The 24,738-nt window shown below is 40.1% G+C and overlaps 1 protein-coding gene across 4 annotated transcripts in view; it reads right to left on the bottom strand.

The window, feature by feature from the left end:
* Positions 1 to 51: 51 nt before the first annotated feature.
* Positions 52 to 24,738, bottom strand: part of LOC131834408 (conserved oligomeric Golgi complex subunit 2-like) — a 32,483-nt gene continuing 7,796 nt past the window's right edge. Inside the window, exons 2-5 of one of the 4 annotated variants that reach the window (XR_009354862.1) lie at positions 6,194 to 6,355; positions 4,075 to 5,057; positions 2,685 to 2,763; positions 52 to 1,045 (exon numbers count right to left, since the gene is read on the bottom strand). Coding sequence is in view for 2 of the 4 variants with exons in the window: in XM_059179024.1 (XP_059035007.1) it covers positions 4,872 to 5,057; positions 6,194 to 6,355 (348 nt within the window). In the remaining 2 variants the exon portion in view is untranslated. Of the gene's footprint in view, positions 1,046 to 1,719; positions 2,764 to 2,943; positions 5,058 to 6,193; positions 6,356 to 24,738 lie in introns of those variants that run through there. The other 3 variants (XR_009354857.1, XM_059179034.1, XM_059179024.1) reach the window with 3 other exon arrangements.

The following is a 24,738-nucleotide window of genomic DNA, read 5'->3' as shown; positions in this document are numbered from 1 at the left end:
GGGAAGAAGCACGAGTGCAACGGGCTAGAGACACAAGCACAGTGGAGACTGACCACGTAGTTGAATGCCTTGATGTGAAAGGGGGCAGAGACCTAGGACCAGAGAATCGCTTCCTTTGGGATGTGTCCGTTCTTAATCTCCATCATGAGACATGTGGAGCATATGGTCTCTCAAGTTCCTTCCAAATCTAAAACCTTAATTCCTAAAATTTAGAAACCTAACTCCGCCTGCAGGGGGAGGGACTGTTAGCGTCACACAACAGAGCACTCAGGGCACCAGGCGACCTTGACGCAGGCAGCCCAGCTGGTATGTGTAGGACCAGCCCCGGCTACTCCCACTGCACCACTGTGCGTCTGTCTCACGGTGCTGACAGGACCTAACTACTCATTTTCTGAGTCACTCATCTACCCTGGCTGATTGAAAATTCACACCAGGAAGGGAACAAGACAATCACAGTATAACAAAAAGAGCCATCATCTTTTTCCTATTTCATAAGTTTTTTCTTTCCTGTTTGTAAATTTCAACTGGATATGTCCTATACTGTTTCATAATAATATAATGCTGGTGCAAAATACATCAATGGTAATACTCTTGGCATGTCTAGGAAAAAAAATGAGATGGAGAAAAACCAAAATGAATGGTAGGTATGCCTTAAAGATCAAAAAGACTTTGCTAGTCCTCAGGGAAGGTGATTCCAAATATACTTTTCCACTGCAAGCATAATGACGTGTTGGAACTGTGGTCTATAACCAAAGGGTTTATAGGAACGTGTTATAGATTTCACCATTTCATGCTCTCCACTCTCCTGGAGCTACATTCTAGCCACAATCCTGGATTTTCTTCTTGTTCAGAAATGAATTCTAACTAAGCCGTCCCCGCCTAATTAGACTGGATGTGAAGTATTAATTTATGTGCTACTTAGTTAAAAAAAAAATGCTTACCTGCTTGCTTCTAGTGCAGAGGTTTCTTTAGAACTTTGTGAATTTAAGATTTTTTCAATCTTTTCAACTGATCAAATAATTTGTATAAGCCTCAACACACACATCTATTAAAATAAAAATTAAGCAAACAAAAAACGTCACCATCTTTACTCTTAATCATCTTTATTTCCCATGCTAAATGCAGGAAAATATAAGACCAAAAGTTAACTTCAAATATATAGGGCATGCTATATTTTGAATATTTCTATGAATCACAGAATTCTCAAGAATGCAAATCTTAGTTCTAGAATAAGCATACTTCCATATTCTATTGCAAGTTTATAGAGAAAAAAAAAACAAACCCTAAACTTTGCTTTCTCATATTCTATACTCTTATTTATTCTTTACCCCATCCTGAATCTTTCTATGGGCATTTCTTTCCTATTTTTTTAAAAAGATTTGTTTATTTGAGAGAGAGAGAGACTGCATGTGCACGTTCAGGGGAGGGACAGAGGGAGAGAGAGAATCTCGAGCAGACATCCTGCTGAGCATAGAGCTCAATGCGGGGCTCAATCTCATGACCCTGAGATCATGACCTGAGCCAAAATCAAGAGTCGGACGTTTAACCAACTGAGCCACCAGGCGCCCCTCCATTTGTTTTCTTATGGCCCTTTATTCATGTTTTAACTTTGGCTTCCGATCGTACTGGTCCTCTCAGTTTACATGTGCATATACCTATATGGCCAAGCACTAAATCATTAAAGACCTTTTACACTACAAATATTATCAAAGAGGTTGAGGGACATTATGAAAACACTCATCTTTAAAGAACAAAAAAATACAAAGTCATCCATTCAATAAATAGTTACTGAACACCCCTGGGAGCTCGACATTCATTCCGATGGGGGGTGGGGGGAGGACACAAGAAAATAAAGCAAGAAATACACCCTGCCCTCACAAAGCTTACTGTTTTGTCTGGAAGCGCACGACAAGCATTCTTTGGACAAAAGCTGTGAGGAGATCCAGAGGCGAATTAAACAGAAGGTCCCTCAAACAGCCTTCTCCCCACTGAGATTTTAACAAATATGCTAATAGTACACATAGAAAACATTGTACAGAGCAGCAGGCGAGAGTCAGAAGCCCAGACTCCCAATGCCCGCTGTGCCCCTACATCGTTATGATCATGAATGACATCGGGGACACTTGGAACTGGAGATAGCACTAAGGGGCACACTCCCGGGGTGAGCCCTCAGATGTACAGAGCCGTTGCCTGTCTCACACACCTGAAACTAAGCCAACACCGCATGCTAACTACTGGGAATCGAAAAAATTAAAGTGAACACCAGAACATAAAGAACACAGGATCAGAAAATAACAACAAACCTACGGCAGAATCCTGAGTTTGCTTTGGAAAGCCTACTTCTCCCCTAGTCTCTAATATAAGCCTATTTTCTTTACAGGGCCGCTGACAATTTATACAGTCGTTAACTGTCAAGCGCTGCACCGACAACAGTTATCATTGTTTCTTGTTCTGGAAAAAGTGGGTGATCTTGAGATCGTGTGGGTACCTCTGAAATTCTGTCTTCTTATTTCAGGTAGATTACGTGACATAATGCATAAAATGCACATGCGTGAGAGCTTTGAAAAAAGGCTAAATTAAAAAAAGAAAAAAAGAAAAAAAGCTGAATAGTGCTGAGAAGTTCGTGGAGAAAAGAGGAGAGGGCTTCAACTGGCATGCAGCATAAGAAATCTACTGGAGGGTACCTTTTTCTTCCTTATGTCCTCTTGTTTACACATTCGTTCATCTACTGCCCGAATTCCTTCACTGACTGATGACCTGAGACTCATTAAAAGAATAAAGAAAACATATTACAGACATTGTTTTGTCACATTATCAAGTTCCTACATCTCATTCAATTCCACAGAACTTAATACCTGTGCACCAGTACTATGCAGATATTGACAAAAACAAAACAAAACAAAACAAAACAAACATCATATACCATACACAGTTACTGTTGAGGGGACTCATGATCTGGGGGCATAATGACACGAAGGCAGGGTCGCATGGCCAGAAGAAGAATGACACATATACAGTGAAAGTTATGCGGATGAGGGGGCTTAGAATGGAGAACAGATAATATGAAGCAAAGTACAGGAGAGTCTGGAAATGCGACGGGGCTCGATTCAGACTCTGAAAGCCATGTGTACACAGCTGCCGAGGTGGGGAGGGGATGGGGAGCAGATGTAAGTGCACACACACTCAGGGGCAGGGTCAGACAGGCACACAGCCATGTGCACTGCAGGCTTCCTTCTGGAGAGAAGCAAAAATAGGAATGGAGGGCCAACTTCACTGAGATGAGGTCTTTAGATTCTGCATATTTGGAGAACGATGGAATGTCAAAGCACTGATGCATGATGATGAAATGTGGGTATGGAAATACCAGGAATCAAGAATGAAGAACAGAAGACCAGAAAAAGGCAGAGCACAGAGGTAGAGAAGCATGTCCAGAAGCTAATGAATAAAGAGATAATTAGGAATTAGGGCCAAAACAAAGGTTAACAGAAACAACTAGAATGAAATAGGCATATCACAAAAATTCCGCAGGAAGGTGAATTAATTCACTCCATCAACATTATGAAACACCTCCTGGACGTCAGTATTGTGGCAGCCCACAGGGATGCAATGAAGACAGATATAGTCGTATCCCTCAGTGGTCTGAGAATCTCACAGAACAGCTTCAGAGTTGGGACCAGAAAGGCAGTTCAGGCCTGTGATTGAGCAGGACCAAAGTGGCCATAAAAACAGGCCATGGAAAAGGGAGGGGATACGGTGATGGCAGGGGGTGAGGCGGGACGGGAGCCTGTGTGAGTAGAGCAAATCTGCCTCCAGGGTGGGGGTTCGAGAGAAGAGTGGGAGGCCAAAGGAAGGCTAGGCTTGGGAAACAACACCACTATGAGGCCCTGGGAGGAAGAGGCACACCAAGGAGGCAGTGGGAGAGCCCCACAGCGGCTGGTGTGGAATCCAACAGTGGACCATGAAAATCCCTTCCATTCCAAGGAAAAGTACCTTTAACAAGATTTTGTAAAATTCAAATGAGACATAAACCATGGAAAGTATTGGCTACCTCAAGGCACAACTCAAGATTTTTACCTGTTTCATGAACTCTTTCTTGCCTGCCCCTCCCCTAGGCTTCTCAGCACTGATATTTCCATTACTCCGCATTTTTCTTGGTTCTAACCATGTACTGTGTCTTCCCTTAAATTATGTTCTCCTTATATTCTCTCTAGGATGCAGGCACTGTCTTAGGGGAGGGACGCACGAGGCCACTCAAGCTAGAGGAGACACACAAGGAAGGATGGTGTCGTTTATGACAATTTTACGACAGGGCATCAGAACGGACAGAAGCTGTAAGTCAGGGCACCAGACACAGACGGGGGGTTCTGGGGTGGGAGACAGGGCAGCACAGTTTTCTGTTAGAAGTGATGCCACAACTGCCCCTCCACTGTTCACCCAGGTGGAGTTCCTATTCCCAATGGCTTAGAGGTGGGGAGTCCCATTCCCACAACAGAGATTTTTCTGAGAACATGCAAATGTAACATTTATTAAGTATTACATTTTATTTATGTTATCTTTCAGTTCCATTAGTGATTACACAGTTTTTGTAGATCAGCCCAGGAACCTAACCACACGTAGATTACGTGGGGTGGGGGGGATATTTACAAGATTACAAACTGTTAAAATATAAGTCATTCATAAGTTAGAAACCACTTACATATGACCAAAGTGGTATTAATAAGTTAAATTTGGAAATATGCTTCCTCTCCCCTGACATTTTAAGGTTGTCTACACTGAGAATATGTCTTCTTCAAATCGAACATGTTTTTTTAGGTTTTTAGCATATGCAAAAACAAAATCATTTACAACTCTTCTGAAGGTGAATATTATAATCATGAACCGTTAAAATACAACCACCAGTACCACCAAACTAACAGATGAAAAGAATTCTTAGAGAAAAGCCGACGAGGACAACAGGCCTCACAGCAGACTGTTTTCATTAATTGGGGACTTACCAGAACTTCTCGTAACTGTCCTAAAGGCACAGAAAGTTCAGTGAGGGCTTTGTCCATGCCAACCTAAAGGCAAAACCAGGTTGGCACAAACACATCACGATAAGGAATAATAGTGACGTATCTATTTAACTATCAAAGCAGTACCAGATTTAAGTTATTTTTTTGGCACAACCGTATTTTGCTACATAACTAGCTAAACAACAGAAGTGTTATTTGGCCATTAATGTTGTTCATAGAATATGAAAAAAATCTGTTGAAATACATGAAACTATAAAAATAAGGGAAGTCATGAGAAACGAAAGTTTCCTTAAGAACAATTTGCCTTTAGATGACATTTTAAATGAATGTGAAAAATTTTCACAGAAGGTGAACAGTTCTCTGTCTGTAATGATGATACTCAGCCAGCTGATGAGAAAGTCTGACGGGCTACGTCTCTCTTAAACATTATTATAAGCCTTGAGAAAAATAGAAATTAAACAGAAGTAAAATTTTCTAGGTTTTTAATCCTATTGGGATATTTATATTAGTGGTATATTTCCCAAAAGCAAGTGTGCATCATTAATTTTAATGCTTCTTGAAATTCCCACGGAGCTGCAACTTTCTGTGCTTCTCTGGACAAATAGATTTAAAACAAAATGAAGCATCAACAAGGAGACTTTTCTGCCAAGTAACAAAATTCAACATTTCTAAACGGCTTTTACAAACAATTGATAAGCTCACTGCAAATCATTCTTATATTTTTATAAAACCAAATTTTTAAATATCAATATTGGCCAATGTTCCCTCAACCTAGCTCTGGCTAACAGATATACCTGGGAGTAAATTAAACATTGTAAGAGTGGTGGACATTTGCTCCTACAAATTAGTCTAAATCAAGGAAGACGTCAGGGTAATCACTTAGCAACTAATAAAACAACCCCTTGGGTATTATTATCCTTTACTTTTCACTGTTGACTAATGAATTTGAAACATAATCAAACTAGAGCAACCTTGAATGAATAAAAACTAAAACAAACAAAAAAATGTATTCCAAAATGTTTAGTTCTTTTATTAATGAAATTGGTAATTTCTTCAAGTTTCTGGTGGGGTTGGTGGGGTAATCAACTGAAAGGTTTCTAAAAACTCTGCCCTTTTAATAAATATGAAGGAGAGAGAAAGTGTGTGTGTGTGTGTGTAGGACTTGTGAATTTCAGGTTTACCAAGTTTGTGGAAAGGTTGACAAAATCTGCATAAGCCTTGTTGATGAGCTCAACCATGGCTATTTTAAGAAGTTTATAGTAGAGTTCCAGATCTCCTCTTAGTTCCTCCAGCTGGACACGCTTCCTAAATTCAGACACAAAGTGACCGACATCGAAATCTTCCTGAAAATCAAACCAGAAAGAAAAAATGATTGCACTGATACCACATTTTACATAGAAAAATAAGATCAGAGAAAGAATAAGAGGCCGTATTACTGCAGGGGAACACACACAGGACATCAGGGGGTCTGCTCACTTCCTAAGATTATGGGAAAGGGGGCCCCTCACCAAGACCATTCTCTCCAGTTGCCTAACTCTACAGGCATTTTATTACTTTTAATTATACATTTCAAAGAGGCTCTTCTCAAAATAGAAACAGCTTTTTCTTCTTAATTTTAAAAGTAACAAATGTTCACTGTCAAACTTTCAACCAACCAAGAAATACTACTGTAAGAGAGAGAAAAAAAAATGACCCACTCTCTAATGCTCTGCAGTTAAGCACTGTTAATGTTTACTTTTCTTCGCTATTTAACACAGCGATTCACATCCTTCCAGACTTTGTTTTGGTCTTTCTCTTTACTTTTTTTTTTTTTTTTTTAAGATTTGAGAGAGAGAGACGAAGAGAACAAGTGGGAGGAGGGGCAGAGGGAGAAGCCGGCTCTCTGCTGAGCTGGGAGCCTGATGCCAGGGTTCATTCCAAGACCCTGAAATCAAGACCTCAACCGAAGGCAGACGCTTAACTGACTTAGCCACCCAGGTGCCCTAGTCTTTCTCTTTAAAATATAAATTACTTTTGGGGTTCCTGGCTGGTTCAGTGGGTTAAGGCCTCTCTCTTTAGCCCAGGTCATGATCCCAGGGTTATGGGTTCAAGCCCTGCATTGGGCTTTCTGCTCAGCAGGGAGCCTGCTTCCCTGTCTCTCTCTCTGCCTGCCTCTCTGCCTACTTGTGATCTCTGTCTAATAAATAAATAATTTTTTAAAAAATAAAGTATCAATTACTTTTTAAAGAAACTGACATATAATGGACACATGTTAGTTTCAGGCGTACAACATAAAAATTCCATATTTTTATCTGTTGTGAAATGATCACCTTAAGACTAGTTAACATCCATCACCAAACATACACATTTTTTTCTTGTGCTAAGAACTCTTAAGCTTTAGCAACTTTAAATATATAATAATATATGGCACCTGGGTAGCTCAGTGAGTTAAGGCCTCTGCCTTCCACTCAGGTCATGATTCCAGGGTCCTGGGATCGAGCCCCACATCAGGCTCTCTCCTCAGCAGGGAGCCTGTTTCCTCCTCTCTCTCTGCCTGCCTCTCTTCCTACTTGTGATCTCTGTCAAATAAATAAATAAAATCTTAAATAAATAAATAAATAAATAAATATATATATATATATGCAGCCATCAAAAGAAATGAAATCTTGACATGTGCAATTACATGGATGGAACTAAAGGGTATGCTGAGTGAAATAATAAGAGAAAGACAATTATCATACAATCTCCCTGATATGAGGAATTTGAGAGGCAAAGTGGGGTGTGTGGGGGTAGGGAAGGTAAAATGAAAGAAGATTGGATTCGGAGGGGGGCACCTGGGTGGCTCAGTGGGTTAAAGCCTCTGCCTTCGGTTCAGGTCATGATCACAGGGTCCTGGAATCGAGCCCCACATCGGGCTCTCTGCTCAACGGGGATCCTGCTTCCTCCCCTCTCTCTGCCTGCCTCTCTGCCTACTTGTGATTTCTGTCTGTCCAATAAATAAATAAAATCTTAAAAAAAAAAGATTGGATTGGGAGGGAGACAAACCATAAGAGACTCTTAATCTCACAAAACAAACTGAGGGTTGCTGGGGGGAGGGGTGTAGGGAGAGGGTGGTGGGGTTGTGGACATTGGGGAAGGTATGTACTACGATGAGTGCTGGGAAGTGTGTAAGCCTGACAATTCACAGACCTGTAATCCTGGGGCTAATAATACATATTTCTAATAAAAAATAATAAAATAAATATACAATAATACACAGTATTATTTACTACAGTCACTATGATGTACATTACATCCCCAAGGCTTATCTTATTAACTGGAAGTTTATACCACTGGACCCCTTCATCTATTTCCTCCACAACCTCGCCTCTGGCAACCACCAATCTGTTCTCTATGACTTCATTTTGCTTTGTTTTTTAGATTCTACATGTGAGGGAGATCATACAGTATTTCTCTTTCTCTGACTTATTTCACTCAGCACAATATCCTCGAGGTCCATCCATGTTGTTGCAAATGGCAAGACTTCCTTCTTTTTATGGTTGAGTAATATTCCATCGTATACACACACATTTTCTTTATCCATTTACCCCGTTGGTGGACACTTTAGTTATTTCCAAGTCTTGGTTGTTGTAAATACTGTGATACTCACTTCCGTGAGTGTGAGTCTTGCTGGCCGCTAGAGCCAGGTGATCTAGATGTATACCCTGGGTAGCAACTGCAAACCTCGGGGCATCATACGAGCATTCAAGCTCCTTTCCAGGAGATACCAGAAAGCAGAAGCGAGGTAGAGGGACAGCGCAAAGATGGTACCCATCAGCTCCATCTTTGGAGAATACCTTACTAGGTTCCCAGATCCATGTTAAATTAGATGCCTGCCCCTCAGGGCTTTAAGATAAGCAAATGAGCCTCTTTCACAGAAATCTGAACCCATTTCAGTCTGCTGCTTCTGTGCTGAGTTCCAGGGTGGGTCAGTCTACTCGCACGACTGCTTTAAGAACTGTTTCTCAGTTTGCTATATATAGCCTTGTGGGTCTCATGGGTGCAAGCTCTGATGGCTTTCAAAGCTGGATGTTTTGGGGTCTTGTCTCTTAGATGTACGTCTTGGAAGTTGGGGTGCCAGAAGTGGGGCTCAAACCCTTTGCTCCTCAGGGAGAAGCCTGGGGTTTTGAGTACCTTCCCAATCCCAGGTCGCTGTACCAGGGGTGGGGTTTATGGCAAGACTGATTCTTACTTCAACATAGGTTTTTTTCCTTACTCACCTAATGTGTAGGAGTCACTCAGCTAGTTGTAGGGTTTTTTCCACAGGAAAATTTTCCATATGGAGCTATAGATTCAGTGTGTATTTCATAGAAGAGATGAGTTCAAGATCCTCCTATGCCACCATCTGGAATGGAAACCCCGGACCTTCTCTATGTATGTGTGTACACACACATATGTGTACACACACACACACACACACAAATATTCATGCTCTTCTAAACTATTTCCCATCTAGGGGCACCTGGGTGGCTCAGTGGGTTAAGCCTCTGCCTTCGGGTCAGGTCATATCTCAGGGTCCTGAGATCAAGCCTCACATCAGGCTCTCTGCTCAGCCGGGAGCCTACTTTCCCCCCTCTCTCTGGCTCCTTGTGACCTCTTTCTCTCTCTCTGTCAAATAAATAAATAAAATCTTAAAAAAAGAATAAAAAAATAAAAAATAAAAACCCATTCTATTAAAAAAAATTTCCCATCTAAAAATATAACTTGAATGTCTTTACGTAAAACACATACATTTCTATTAATATTTTATGTGCATGCTGAGTGTCCCATTGAACAGATGTTCCAAATCTTTCATAACCTATTTCCAAGTATTGGTCTCACAGGATTAGCTATCCTGTGTTTCCCCTCTACAATACTGTGATACCCCGGTAGGCTTATATGCTTAGAGGCAATAAATTACTATCTACTTCTCCTGTGACTCTGCTACTCTATGACCTGTTTAGTCAGCAAGAATCAAATGTGATGATTCCCAAACTAGTTAAGGACACCTACACTTACTTCATAATTATATAGCTTCATTAAACACTATGTAAACTAACAAAATATGACTGCAAAAATAAATCACTGTTGGGCGCCTGGGTGGCTCAGTGGGTTAAGCCTCTGCCTTCGGCTCAGGTCATGATCTCGAGGTCCTGGGATAGAGTCCCGCATTGGGCTCTCTGCTCAGCAGGGAGCCTGCTTCCCTCTCTCTCTCTCTCTGCCTGCCTCTCCATCTACTTGTGATTTCTCTCTGTCAATAAAAAAAAAAATCACTGTTCTTTTGAAAACTAACACAGCTACTTTGGAAAGATTTGATACAAAGAAATCAATAAGAAAATTTTTGCTAAGTTAGGTATGGGTGAGATGACCAAGTACCAGGCAGGGAGGGAGTGATCACAGGATTCTCACTCAGTTCAGTTAAAGAAACTGAAACTGAATGCAAAAAAAGACAACATAGAAAGCTTTTTTTAAAAAGATTCTTTTTATTTATTTGAGACACAGACAGACAGTATGAGCAGGGAAAGGGGCAATGGGAGGAGATTCCCTGCTGAACAGGGAGCCCAATGTGGGACTCCATCCCAGGACCCCAGGGTCATGACCTGAACCGAAGGTAGATGCCTAACCTATTGAGCGACCCAAGTGCTGTGATAACTCAGAAATCTAATCTGCAGGCCAGTTTCCAGAGAAAAGACCTGGCACTGTTTCAATGGAGAATAAATGTACATATATTTTTTCCAAATAAAATGCTAAAAACTGTATGTACCATTCCCTAAGAGTACTTGTTTAAACTGACTTTTTTAGTTAATCAACCAAAGACTGACCCTGCTAGTGTCGGAGAGAAGGACTTCATACCAAACCATAATTTCACAGTCATCTACAGAAAGCCACCTGCTCCTTACACTGGTGACCAAATTAGCCTGGACCTTTCTCTCCTGAGACCATCTCAGACCTTACATCATAGTTATGTAGTACATCACGGGAAGGGGTCTCGGTTCATAATCCTGGCCATCCTACTCACCAACTGTATACATTTAGGTCGATCACTTTCCCTGCCTCAGTTACACATTGTTGACGTTCTTGAACTTCATGGTGGCATTCTAAATTGTATAACTGGGGTGCCAATGTGGCTCAGTTGGTTAAGCATCTGCCTTTGGCTCAGGTCATGATCCCAGTCTCTTGGGTTTGAGTTCCACATCAGGCGCTCTGCTGAGCAAGGAGCCTGCTTCTCCCTCTGTCCCTTCCTCCTGCTCCTGCACTCTCTTACTCTCAAATAAAATCTTAAGTAAATAAATAAGTAAATAAATAAATCATATAACTTAGCTTCAGTGAACAAATGCTATTAGGTAATATTAGTACTCAACTTACCATTTATGCATTTGTTTTCAGATAAACAAAAGTTGCATAACACATGACTAAATAACTCGGAACATCTGTGAATACTGGGTTAGGCAGCGTTTGCTGTGAAAAGCAAACCCAAACTCACAGTGCCATAATAGAGACCCATTTCACTTAACCAAGAGTGGTTTTACTACTTTAGGAATGGTTTTACTTTATAGTGTAGATTTCTACATGCAAAAGAATGAACTTGGAACAGCAAATATACTCTTAGAACTCAACAACAAAAAGACAAATAACCTAATTTAAAAACAAGCCAAAGTCTTGAATAGACATTTCTCCAAGGATGATACACAGACGGTCAAGAGCACATGTCGGGATGTTCGACATCCTTAGTCATTGGGGAAATGCGAATCAAAAGCACATGCAGATGCCACGTCACACCCACTAGGACAACTATGGTAAAATAAGAAAACGAAAAAGAAAAAAAAAAGAAGAAGAAAAGTGCTGGCAAGAAGGCAGAGAAGCTGGAACCCTCCTGTATTGTCGGTGAGAATGTAAAACAGTGTGGCTAAGGCAGCAAACAGCTCGGTAGCTCCTCAAGAAGTTACACACGTACAATTACGCAGGAGTTCTACGTCTAGGGGTATGACACCGACAGAACTGACAACAGATGTTCCTGCCACAACCTATACATAAATGTGCACAGCAGCGCTGCTCGTAACAGCCAAAAGAGTATATACCCAACGTCCATCAACTGATGAATGGATACATAAAATGTGGAAGAGCCTCTTACCCAACCATAAAAAAGAATAAACTGTTACATGCTACAACACGAGTGAAGTCTGAAAACATTCTACTCTCAGGTTAAAGGAAGCCAGACACAAAAGGTCACATGTTATACAATTCCATTGATATGAGATGTTCCAGAAAAGGCAAATCCATGAAAACAGAAAGTAGATTCATGATTGCCAGGGAATAAGGGGAGGGGAGAATTGGAACTAAGAGGTTTATTTTTCGGGTGATGGAAGCATTCTGGAATTAGACAGAAGTGACGTATGTACCATATACACAGTAAATATACTAAAAGCCAGAGAAGAGTACACTTTAAAATGGCAACTATTATGCTTTGTGAATTGTATTTTGATGAAAAATGAAACAACTTAAATATCAACAAGTTAAATGCTAGGATACATTAAAAAAAATCCAAAGTAACACTAATCACAGGAACAATGGAGTAGCTACATGAATTTCAGACAAAGCAGATTTCAGAGAAGGAAAATTATCAGGCATAAAGAGCAGCATTACATAATGATAAAGAAATCGACTGACCAAGAAGACGCAATTATCCTTAACATATGTGTGCCTGATCAACACAGGTGAGAGACAACCTAACAGAACTGCAGGGAGAAATAAACAATTCCTCTCTGCCTACTTGTGATCTCTGTCTAATAAATAAATAATTTTTTAAAAAATAAAATATCAATTACTTTTTAAAGAAACTGACATATAATGGACACATGTTAGTTTCAGGCGTACAACATAAAAATTCCATATTTTTATCTGTTGTGAAATGATCACCCTAAGACTAGTTAACATCCATCACCAAACATACACATTTTTTTCTTGTGCTAAGAACTCTTAAGCTTTAGCAACTTTAAATATATAATAATATATGGCACCTGGGTAGCTCAGTGAGTTAAGGTCTCTGCCTTCCGCTCAGGTCATGATTCCAGGGTCCTGGGATCGAGCCCCACATCAGGCTCTCTCCTCAGCAGGGAGCCTGTTTCCTCCTCTCTCTCTGCCTGCCTCTCTTCCTACTTGTGATCTCTGTCAAATAAATAAATAAAATCTTAAATAAATAAATAAATATATATATATATATATATATATATATATATATATATGCAGCCATCAAAAGAAATGAAATCTTGACATGTGCAATTACATGGATGGAACTAAAGGGTATGCTGAGTGAAATAATAAGAGAAAGACAATTATCATACAATCTCCCTGATATGAGGAATTTGAGAGGCAAAGTGGGGGGTGTGGGGGTAGGGAAGGAAAAATGAAAGAAGATTGGATTCGGAGGGGGGCACCTGGGTGGCTCAGTGGGTTAAAGCCTCTGCCTTCGGCTCAGGTCATGATCACAGGGTCCTGGAATGGAGACCCACATCGGGCTCTCTGCTCAACGGGGATCCTGCTTCCTCCCCTCTCTCTGCCTGCCTCTCTGCCTACTTGTGATTTCTGTCTGTCCAATAAATAAATAAAATCTTAAAAAAAAAAGATTGGATTGGGAGGGAGACAAACCATAAGAGACTCTTAATCTCACAAGACAAACTGAGGGTTGCTGGGGGGATGCAGCCATCAAAAGAAATGAAATCTTGACATGTGCAATTACATGGATGGAACTAAAGGGTATGCTGAGTGAAATAATAAGAGAAAGACAATTATCATACAATCTCCCTGATATGAGGAATTTGAGAGGCAAAGTGGGGGGTGTGGGGGTAGGGAAGGAAAAATGAAAGAAGATTGGATTCGGAGGGGGGCACCTGGGTGGCTCAGTGGGTTAAAGCCTCTGCCTTCGGTTCAGGTCATGATCACAGGGTCCTGGAATCGAGCCCCACATCGGGCTCTCTGCTCAACGGGGATCCTGCTTCCTCCCCTCTCTCTGCCTGCCTCTCTGCCTACTTGTGATTTCTGTCTGTCCAATAAATAAATAAAATCTTTAACAAAAAAAGATTGGATTGGGAGGGAGACAAACCATAAGAGACTCTTAATCTCACAAAACAAACTGAGGGTTGCTGGGGGGAGGGGTGTAGGGAGAGGGTGGTGGGGTTGTGGACATTGGGGAAGGTATGTACTACGGTGAGTGCTGGGAAGTGTGTAAGCCTGACAATTCACAGACCTGTAATCCTGGGGCTAATAATACATATTTCTAATAAAAAATAATAAAATAAATATACAATAATACACAGTATTATTTACTACAGTCACTATGATGTACATTACATCCCCAAGGCTTATCTTATTAACTGGAAGTTTATACCACTGGACCCCTTCATCTATTTCCTCCACAACCTCGCCTCTGGCAACCACCAATCTGTTCTCTATGACTTCATTTTGCTTTGTTTTTTAGATTCTACATGTGAGGGAGATCATACAGTATTTCTCTTTCTCTGACTTATTTCACTCAGCACAATATCCTCGAGGTCCATCCATGTTGTTGCAAATGGCAAGACTTCCTTCTTTTTATGGTTGAGTAATATTCCATCGTATACACACACATTTTCTTTATCCATTTACCCCGTTGGTGGACACTTTAGTTATTTCCAAGTCTTGGTTGTTGTAAATACTGTGATACTCACTTCCGTGAGTGTGAGTCTTGCTGGCCGCTAGAGCCAGGTGATCTAGATGTATACCCTGGGTAGCAACTGCAAACCTCGGGGCATCATACGAGCATTCAAGCTCCTTTCCAGGAGATACCAGAAAGCAGAAGCGAGGTAGAGGGACAGCGCAAAGATGGTACCCATCAGCTCCATCTTTGGAGAATACCTTACTAGGTTCCCAGATCCATGTTAAATTAGATGCCTGGGCTTTAAGATAAGCAAATGAGCCTCTTTCACAGAAATCTGAACCCATTTCAGTCTGCTGCTTCTGTGCTGAGTTCCAGGGTGGGTCAGTCTACTCGCATGACTGCTTTAAGAACTGTTTCTCAGTTTGCTATATATAGCCTTGTGGGTCTCATGGGTGCAAGCTCTGATGGCTTTCAAAGCTGGATGTTTTGGGGTCTTGTCTCTTAGATGTACGTCTTGGAAGTTGGGGTGCCAGAAGTGGGGCTCAAACCCTTTGCTCCTCAGGGAGAAGCCTGGGGTTTTGAGTACCTTCCCAATCCCAGGTCGCTGTACCAGGGGTGGGGTTTATGGCAAGACTGATTCTTACTTCAACATAGGTTTTTTTCCTTACTCACCTAATGTGTAGGAGTCACTCAGCTAGTTGTAGTGTTTTTTCCACAGGAAATTTTTCCATATGGAGCTACAGATTCAGTGTGTATTTCATAGAAGAGATGAGTTCAAGATCCTCCTATGCCACCATCTTGAATGGAAACCCCAGACCTTCTCTATGTATGTGTGTACACACACATATGTGTACACACACACACACACACAAATATTCATGCTCTTCTAAGCTATTTCCCATCTAGGGGCAACTGGGTGGCTCAGTGGGTTAAGCCTCTGCCTTCGGCTCAGGTCATATCTCAGGGTCCTGAGATCAAGCCTCACATCAGGCTCTCTGCTCAGCTGGGAGCCTACTTTCCCCCCTCTCTCTGGCTCCTTGTGACCTCTTTCTCTCTCTCTGTCAAATAAATAAATAAAATCTTAAAAAAAGAATAAAAAAATAAAAAATAAAAACCCATTCTATTAAAAAAAATTTCCCATCTAAAAATATAACTTGAATGTCTTTACGTAAAACACATACATTTCTATTAATATTTTATGTGCATGCTGAGTGTCCCATTGAACAGATGTTCCAAATCTTTCATAACCTATTTCCAAGTATTGGTCTCACAGGATTAGCTATCCTGTGTTTCCCCTCTACAATACTGTGATACCCCGGTAGGCTTATATGCTTAGAGGCAATAAATTACTATCTACTTCCCCTGTGACTCTGCTACTCTATGACCTGTTTAGTCAGCAAGAATCAAATGTGATGATTCCCAAACTAGTTAAGGACACCTACACTTACTTCATAATTATATAGCTTCATTAAACACTATGTAAACTAACAAAATATGACTGCAAAAATAAATCACTGTTGGGCGCCTGGGTGGCTCAGTGGGTTAAGCCTCTGCCTTCGGCTCAGGTCATGATCTCGAGGTCCTGGGATAGAGTCCCGCATTGGGCTCTCTGCTCAGCAGGGAGCCTGCTTCCCTCTCTCTCTCTCTCTGCCTGCCTCTCCATCTACTTGTGATTTCTCTCTGTCAATAAAAAAAAAAAATCACTGTTCTTTTGAAAACTAACACAGCTACTTTGGAAAGATTTGATACAAAGAAATCAATAAGAAAATTTTTGCTAAGTTAGGTATGGGTGAGATGACCAAGTACCAGGCAGGGAGGGAGTGATCACAGGATTCTCACTCAATTCAGTTAAAGAAACTGAAACTGAATGCAAAAAAAGACAACATAGAAAGCTTTTTTAAAAAAGATTCTTTTTATTTATTTGAGACACAGACAGACAGTATGAGCAGGGAAAGGGGCAATGGGAGGAGATTCCCTGCTGAACAGGGAGCCCAATGTGGGACTCCATCCCAGGACCCCAGGGTCATGACCTGAACCGAAGGTAGATGCCTAACCTATTGAGCGACCCAAGTGCTGTGATAACTCAGAAATCTAATCTGCAGGCCAGTTTCCAGAGAAAAGACCTGGCACTGTTTCAATGGAGAATAAATGTACATATATTTTTTCCAAATAAAATGCTAAAAACTGTATGTACCATTCCCTAAGAGTACTTGTTTAAACTGACTTTTTTAGTTAATCAACCAAAGACTGACCCTGCTAGTGTCGGAGAGAAGGACTTCATACCAAACCATAATTTCACAGTCATCTACAGAAAGCCACCTGCTCCTTACACTGGTGACCAAATTAGCCTGGACCTTTCTCTCCTGAGACCATCTCAGACCTTACATCATAGTTATGTAGTACATCACGGGAGGGGGTCTCGGTTCATAATCCTGGCCATCCTACTCACCAACTGTATACATTTAGGTCGATCACTTTCCCTGCCTCAGTTACACATTGTTGACATTCTTGAACTTCATGGTGGCATTCTAAATTGTATAACTGGGGTGCCAATGTGGCTCAGTTGGTTAAGCATCTGCCTTTGGCTCAGGTCATGATCCCAGTCTCTTGGGTTTGAGTTCCACATCAGGCGCTCTGCTGAGCAAGGAGCCTGCTTCTCCCTCTGTCCCTTCCTCCTGCCCCTGCACTCTCTCACTCTCAAATAAAATCTTAAGTAAATAAATAAATCATATAACTTAGCCTCAGTGAACAAATTCTATTAGGTAATATTAGTACTCAACTTACCATTTATGCATTTGTTCTCAGATAAACAAAAGTTGCATAACACATGACTAAATAACTCGGAACATCTGTGAATACTGGGTTAGGCAGCGTTTGCTGTGAAAAGCAAACCCAAACTCACAGTGCCATAATAGAGACCCATTTCACTTAACCAAGAATGGTTTTACTAATTTAGGAATGGTTTTAATTTATAGTGTAGATTTCCCAAGTATTCAAAAAGAAACTATTTACAACCCATACATTTACGGTCAACTGATTTTTCACAAGGATGCCAAGACCATTTAATGGGGGGAAAAACAGTCTTTTCGAGTGCCTACTACTGGGCCAAGTGAATATCTACATGCAAAAGAATGAACTTGGAACAGCAACGTCACACATACACAAAAATATAACTCAAAATGGATCAAAGATTTAAATGTAAGAGTCAAAACTGTAACACTCAGAGAAAACAGGTGAAAATCTGTATGACTTTGGATCGGGAAAAGCTTTCTTAGACATGATACACAAAGCAATAAGAAATATTAGATAAGCTGAACTTGATCAAAATAAAAACTTTCGTGTGTCAAAGGACACTACGGAGAACGTGAAAAGACAACCCACAGAATAGGAGAGAGTATCTGCAAATCCTTTGTCTGACAAGGACCTAATAACCAGAATATGCAAATATACTCTTAGAACTCAACAACAAAAAGACAAATAACCTAATTTAAAAACAAGCCAAAGACTTGAATAGACATTTCTCCAAGGATGATACACAGACGGTCAAGAGCACATGTCGGGATGTTCGACATCCTTAGTCATTGGGGAAATGCGAATCAAAAGCACATGCAGATGCCACGTCACACCCACTAGGACAACTACGGTAAAATAAGAAAACGAAAAAGAAAAAAAAAAGAAGAAGAGAAGTGCTGGCAAGAAGGCGGAGAAGCTGGAACCCTCCTGTATTGTCGGTGAGAATGTAAAACAGTGTGGCTAAGGCAGCAAACAGCTCGGTAGCTCCTCAAGAAGTTACACACGTACAATTACCCAGTTCTACGTCTAGGGGTATGACACCGACAGAACTGACAACAGATGTTCCTGCCACAACCTATACATAAATGTGCACAGCAGCGCTGCTTGTAACAGCCAAAAGAGTATATACCCAACGTTCATCAACTGATGAATGGATACATAAAATGTGGAAGGGCCTCTTACACAACCATAAAAAGGAATAAACTGTTACATGCTACAACACGAGTGAAGTCTGAAAACATTCTACTCTCAGGTTAAAGGAAGCCAGACGCAAAAGGTCACATGTTATACAATTCCACTGATATGAGATGTTCCAGAAAAGGCAAATCCATAAAAACAGAAAGTAGATTCATGATTGCCAGGGAATAAGGGGAGGGGAGAATTGGAACTAAGAGGTTTATTTTTCGGGTGATGGAAGCATTCTGGAATTAGACAGAAGTGACGTATGTACCATATACACAGTAAATATACTAAAAGCCAGAGAAGAGTACACTTTAAAATGGCAACTATTATGCTTTGTGAATTGTATTTTGATGAAAAATGAAACAACTTAAATATCAACAAGTTAAATGCTAGGATACATTAAAAAAAATCCAAAGTAACACTAATCACAGGAACAATGGAGTAGCTACATGAATTTCAGACAAAGCAGATTTCAGAGAAGGAAAATTATCAGGCATAAAGAGCAGCATTACATAATGATAAAGAAATCGACTGACCAAGAAGACACAATTATCCTTAACGTATGTGTGCCTGATCAACACAGGTGAGAGACAACCTAACAGAACTGCAGGGAGAAATAAACAATTCCATTATCACAGCTGGTGACTTCAACACTTCTCCATCATTAATGGGCCGATCCAGCAGCAGGGCAACAAGGATTTGACAGATGTGGACATTCAGTCCAGATATGGCACACTTAACACCACCATCAATTACCGTACAACAGATGTACACAGACAATTTCGCCCAGTAATAGTGCAACACACATTCTTCTTAAGCTCATATGGAACACTCATCAAGACAGAATAATTCTGGGCCACAAAACACAACAAATTTTTAAAAATAAAAATTATACCAAGTATGTTCTCAGACCGCAATGGAATTAAAAATCAGTAACAGAAGATAGCTGAAGAAGTCCAAAATACATGGAGATTAAATGACACACTTCTAAATGACAGGAGACCAGTCTCAACAAAATACAATGTAGCAAAATGAGTGGAATGCTGCTTAAAGGGAAAATACAGTACTGAATGCAAATATTAGAAAAAAAAGATTAAAGTCAATAATCTAAGCTTCCATTTTAGGCAACAACAACAAAATCAAATCTCAAGTAAGGAGGGGCTCCTGGGTGGTTCAGTTGGTTAATCATCTGCCTTTGGCTCAGGACATGGTCCTAGGGTCCTGGGACAGAGCCCTGCATCAGAGCTTCCTGCTGAGGGAGGCTGCTTCTCCATCTCCAATTCCTCCTGCCTGTATTCCCTCTCTCACTGACTCTCTCTGTGTCAAATAAAATCATTAAAAAAAAAACCCTAAAGGAAGTAGAAAAAAATAAAAATTAGAGCAGAAATCATTGTAATTAAAACCAGGAATTTTTTTTTAAATCAATAAACCCCAAGTCTGTTTCTTTGAAAACATCAATAAAACAGATACACCCTTAGCCAGGCAAACAAAGAAAAAAAGGTAGAAGACATAAATTACTAATATCAGATGAAAGAAGGGAGGGCTACTGCTAACAATCCCAATCACTGTAAATTCAACCAAACATTTATGGAATACTACACAATTCTCTAAAATCTCTTCCAGAAAGTAAAACTAGAAGGAATACTTCCTAAATCATTCTAGGAGATCATTATTACCCTGACACCAAAACCAATACTACAAGAAAAGAAACTACAAACTAGTATCTCTCATGAACACAGACACAAAAATCTTCAACAAAAATTAGCAAATAAAAGCAAATACTATATTAAAAAATTATACACCAGGATCATGTAGGATTTATTCCAGGTATGCAACATTAGAAAATGTTCAACATTAGAAAATCAATGTGATCCATCATGTCAACAGAAAAAAAAATCACATGATCATATCAATGAAGGGAGGAAAATAAATATTTAACAAAATCCACACCTCTTCATTATTAACCCTCAGGAAACTAGGAATAGGAGGACTTCCTCAACTTGATAAAGAATGTCTCCAAAAATCCACAGCTAACATGATATTAATACTGAGAAAATAGAAGACAGAGAATCAAGGCAAGGATGTCCCTCCTACTACTACTATTCAATACTATACTGGAAGGCCAAACTAATGAAAAAAGGTAAGAAAAGGAAACAAAAGGTATACAACCTGGGAAAGAATAAAACTTTGTTCACAGATGACATGACTGTCTACAGAAAATACAAAGACTTCACACCCCACACCCTCCTGAAACTAGTCAAGTGATTATAGCAAGTCTGCACAATACACAGTTAAAATACAGAAGTCAATTGCTTTCCAATGATGTATCAGACAAAGGGCCAGTATTCAAAATTTATAAAGAATTTATCAAACTCAACATCCAAAAAACAAAAAAATCCAGTCAAGAAATGGACAGAAGACATGAACAGACCAAAGAAGACATCCAAATGGCCAACAGACACATGAAAAAGGGCTCCACATCACTCAGCATCAGGGAAATACAAATCAAAACCACAATGAGACACCACCTTACATCAGTCAAAATGGCTAAAATTAACAAGTCAGGAAACAACAGATGTTGGCGAGGATGTGGAGAAAGGGGAATCCTCCTACACTGTTGGTGGGAATGCAACTCTGGAAAACAGTATGGAGGCTCCTCAAAAAGTTAAAAATGTAACAACCCAACGACTTAGCAATTGCCCTATTAGATGTTTATCCAAAGTACACAAAGTGATTTGAAGGGGCAAAAGCACCCCGATGTTTATAGTCAAACTATTGAAAGAGCCCAGATGTCCATCAACAGATGAATGGATAAAGATGTGCTATACACACACACACACACACACACACACACACACACATTACTCAGCCATCAAAAAGAACAAAATCTTGCCATTTGCAAGGACATGGATGGAACTAGAGGAAGACAAATACCATATAGTTTCAGTCACATGTGGAACTTAAGAAACAACAGATGAATATAGGAGAAGGGAAGGAAAAATAGAAACAGGGAGGCAAATCACAAGAGACTTAACTACAGGAAACAAACTGAGGGTTACTGGAGAGGGGAAAGTTGGGGTAACTGGGTGAGGGGTATTAAGGAGGGTACTTGTTGGGATGAGCTCTGGGTGTTGTATGCAACCAATGAATCACGAAATTCTAACAATGAAACTAAAAGTACACTAAATGTTAATGAGATTGAATTTTAATTAAAAAATTTAAAAAGTCAATTGCTTTCGTATATACCAGCAATGTACAAGTGGAATTTGAAGTTAAAAACACAAGACCAGGGGCGCCTGGGTGGCTCAGTGGGTTGAGCCGCTGCCTTCGGCTCAGGTCATGATCTCAGGGTCCTGGGATCGAGTCCCGCATCGGGCTCTCTGCTCAGCAGGGAGCCTGCTTCCCTCTCTCTCTCTCTGCCTGCCTTTCTGTCTGCTTGTGATCTCTGTCTGACAAATCAACAAATAAAATCTAAAAAAAAAAAATAAATAAAAAAAGCACATTAATTAGGCTTATAAAAAAAAAAAAACACACAAGACCATTTACATTAGCATACCAAAAAAAAATTAATACTTAGGTGCAAATCTAACGAAATATGCACAAGATCTATATGAGAAAAAGTATAAAATTCTGATGAAAGATAACAAGCAAGGTAAGATGTGAAATGGAAAGAAGTCCATAATCTTGGGTAAGAACACTCAATACTGTTAAGAGGTCAGTTCTTCCCAAACTGATCGACAGACTCAATGCAATCCCAATCAAAATGCCAGGAAGTTATTCTGTGGATACAAAATTGTTGACTCTAAAATTTGGATGGAAAACTGGAAAACCAAGAGTCCAGGAGTAGTCAACAAAATATTAAAGAGCGGGGAAAAAAGGAAATTGAGGATTGCCACCACCCAATCTCAAGACTTACTATTAAAGCTATAGTGATTAAGACAGAAGTTGCCTGGCAAAAGAGACAGGTGCTTGGAACAGAGTGGAGAACCTAGAAAAACATCCACACACACAGGCAAAGGCAACTCAATGGCAAGGACAGTCTTCAACAAATGGAACCGAACAATGGGACATTGATAAGAAAAAACAAACAAATGAAAAGAATAAAAATAAACTTTTCACACCTTTCACAAAACCTAAACATAAAATGCAAAACTTCTTAAAGATGACATAAGAAAAAAATGTAGGGATCCTTGGATTTGGCAATGACTTTTCAGATATAAAACCAAAAGCATGATCTACGAAAGAAAAAAATTGATGAGAGGGACTTTGTTAATATTAAACTTCTCTGTAAAAGACACTGTTAAGAGAATGAAAAGACGGGACGCCTGGGTGGCTCAGTTGGTAAAGCAGCTGCCTTCGGCTCAGGTCATGATCCCAGTGTTCTGGGATCGAGTCCCACATCGGGATCCTTGCTCTGCAGGGAGCCTGCTTCACCCTCTGACTCTGCCTTACACTCTGTCTGCCTGTGCTCACTCTCGCTCGCTCTTTCTCTGACAAATAAATAAATAAAAACTTAAAAAAAAAAAGAGAGAGAATGAAAAGACCAGTCACAGAGTAGAGAAAATATCTGCAAAACACATCCATGGTAAAGGACTTAAAATAAGAAATATAATATAAAGATGTCTTAGTAGCAACAAGAAATCAAACCTAATTTAAAAATGTGAAAAGAGCGGTGGCTGGGAAACCCAGTCAGTTAAGCATCTGCCTTTAGCTCAGGTCCTGGGACTGAAACCCACACTGGGCCCCCGGCTCAGCGAGGAGCCTGCTTTTTTCCCTCTCCCGCTGCCTGCTGCTACCTCTCCGTATGCTTGTGCTGTTAATAAATAAATAGAATCTTTAAAAAAGGAAAAAAAAAAGGATCTGAAAAGATGCTCAACTTTGTATGTCATTAAGAAATTGCAAATTTAAACAAGGTACTATTACATATCACGTAGAATATAAAAAATCCAAAGCACTAGTAATACCAAATGCTAGCAAGGATGTGGGACAACCGAACTCTCATTCACTGTTTGGTCAGAATGCAAAATGGGAGGCACTGTGTGAGACAGCTTGGCAGTTTCTCACAGAACTAAACACATTCTCACTATAAGATCAGTAATTGTGCTCCTTTGTATTTACCCAAAAGAGCTTAAAACTAGTGTCCACACAAAAACCTGCACACGGATGTTTACAGCAGCTTTATTCTCTGAAGTGCCAAAACTTGGAAGCAATCCAATCTCCTTCAGTAGGTGAACAGGTACACTGTGCCACACCCACACAACGGATTACTCAACAATTAAAAAAGATGAATTATTAAGCCACAAGACTTCGAAGAACCTTAAATGCATATTGCTAAGTGAAAGACCAGTCTCAAAGACTAAATACTATATGATTCCAACTCTATGGCATTCTGGAAAAGGTAAAAATTAACCAACATTTTTATTTTTATTTATTTTTTAGGTCATCTCTATACCCAATGTGGTGGCTAGAACTCACAACCCCAAGATCAAGAGTCAGATGCCCTAGCACCTAAGCCAGCCAGGTGCCTCTGAAAAGGTAAAACTCTAGACAGTAAAAAGATCCCGGGCTGAGGGGTGAGCGAGGAGGGTGCAGAGAGAGAAGAAACAAATAGATGAGGTAAAGGGTTTTTCAAGGCAATGAAACTAGGCTGTAAGATACCAACAGTAGGTAAATAACATTATACATTTGTCAAAACCCACAGAACTATAGAAAGAGGAGTGAACCCTAATGTAAACCATGGATTATTAATTAATACTGTATCAATGTTGGTTCATCAGTTGTAACACATGTACCACAACAATGTAATACATTAATAATAGGAGATAGTGAAGTTAGAAGAAAAATATCTTCTCTTTGTACTCAGGGGTATTTCCTATCTGAACCCAGTTAAAGTACAAATCCCCCAAAAGGCCAGAAGTTGGGAGATCACAAGAGGTGTTGGAACACAGGAAAATAAATGAGCAAACCAGACAAGCTGCAGGTAATTAAGAACCATTAACCATCAGAGAAGCAGTGACATCACTCAAAATTAAAACCAAGTAGAGTTTAAAAGTTTAGCTACTTTACTAACTAGCTGCAATCAGGGATGGCAAACAAAGACTAATTCAAAGTAACCTGGGA

This window comes from Mustela lutreola, chromosome 1 (genome assembly GCF_030435805.1).
Source record: "Mustela lutreola isolate mMusLut2 chromosome 1, mMusLut2.pri, whole genome shotgun sequence".
NCBI classification, from domain to species: domain Eukaryota; kingdom Metazoa; phylum Chordata; class Mammalia; order Carnivora; family Mustelidae; genus Mustela; species Mustela lutreola.
This window is presented reverse-complemented; position numbering and strand designations above follow the sequence as displayed.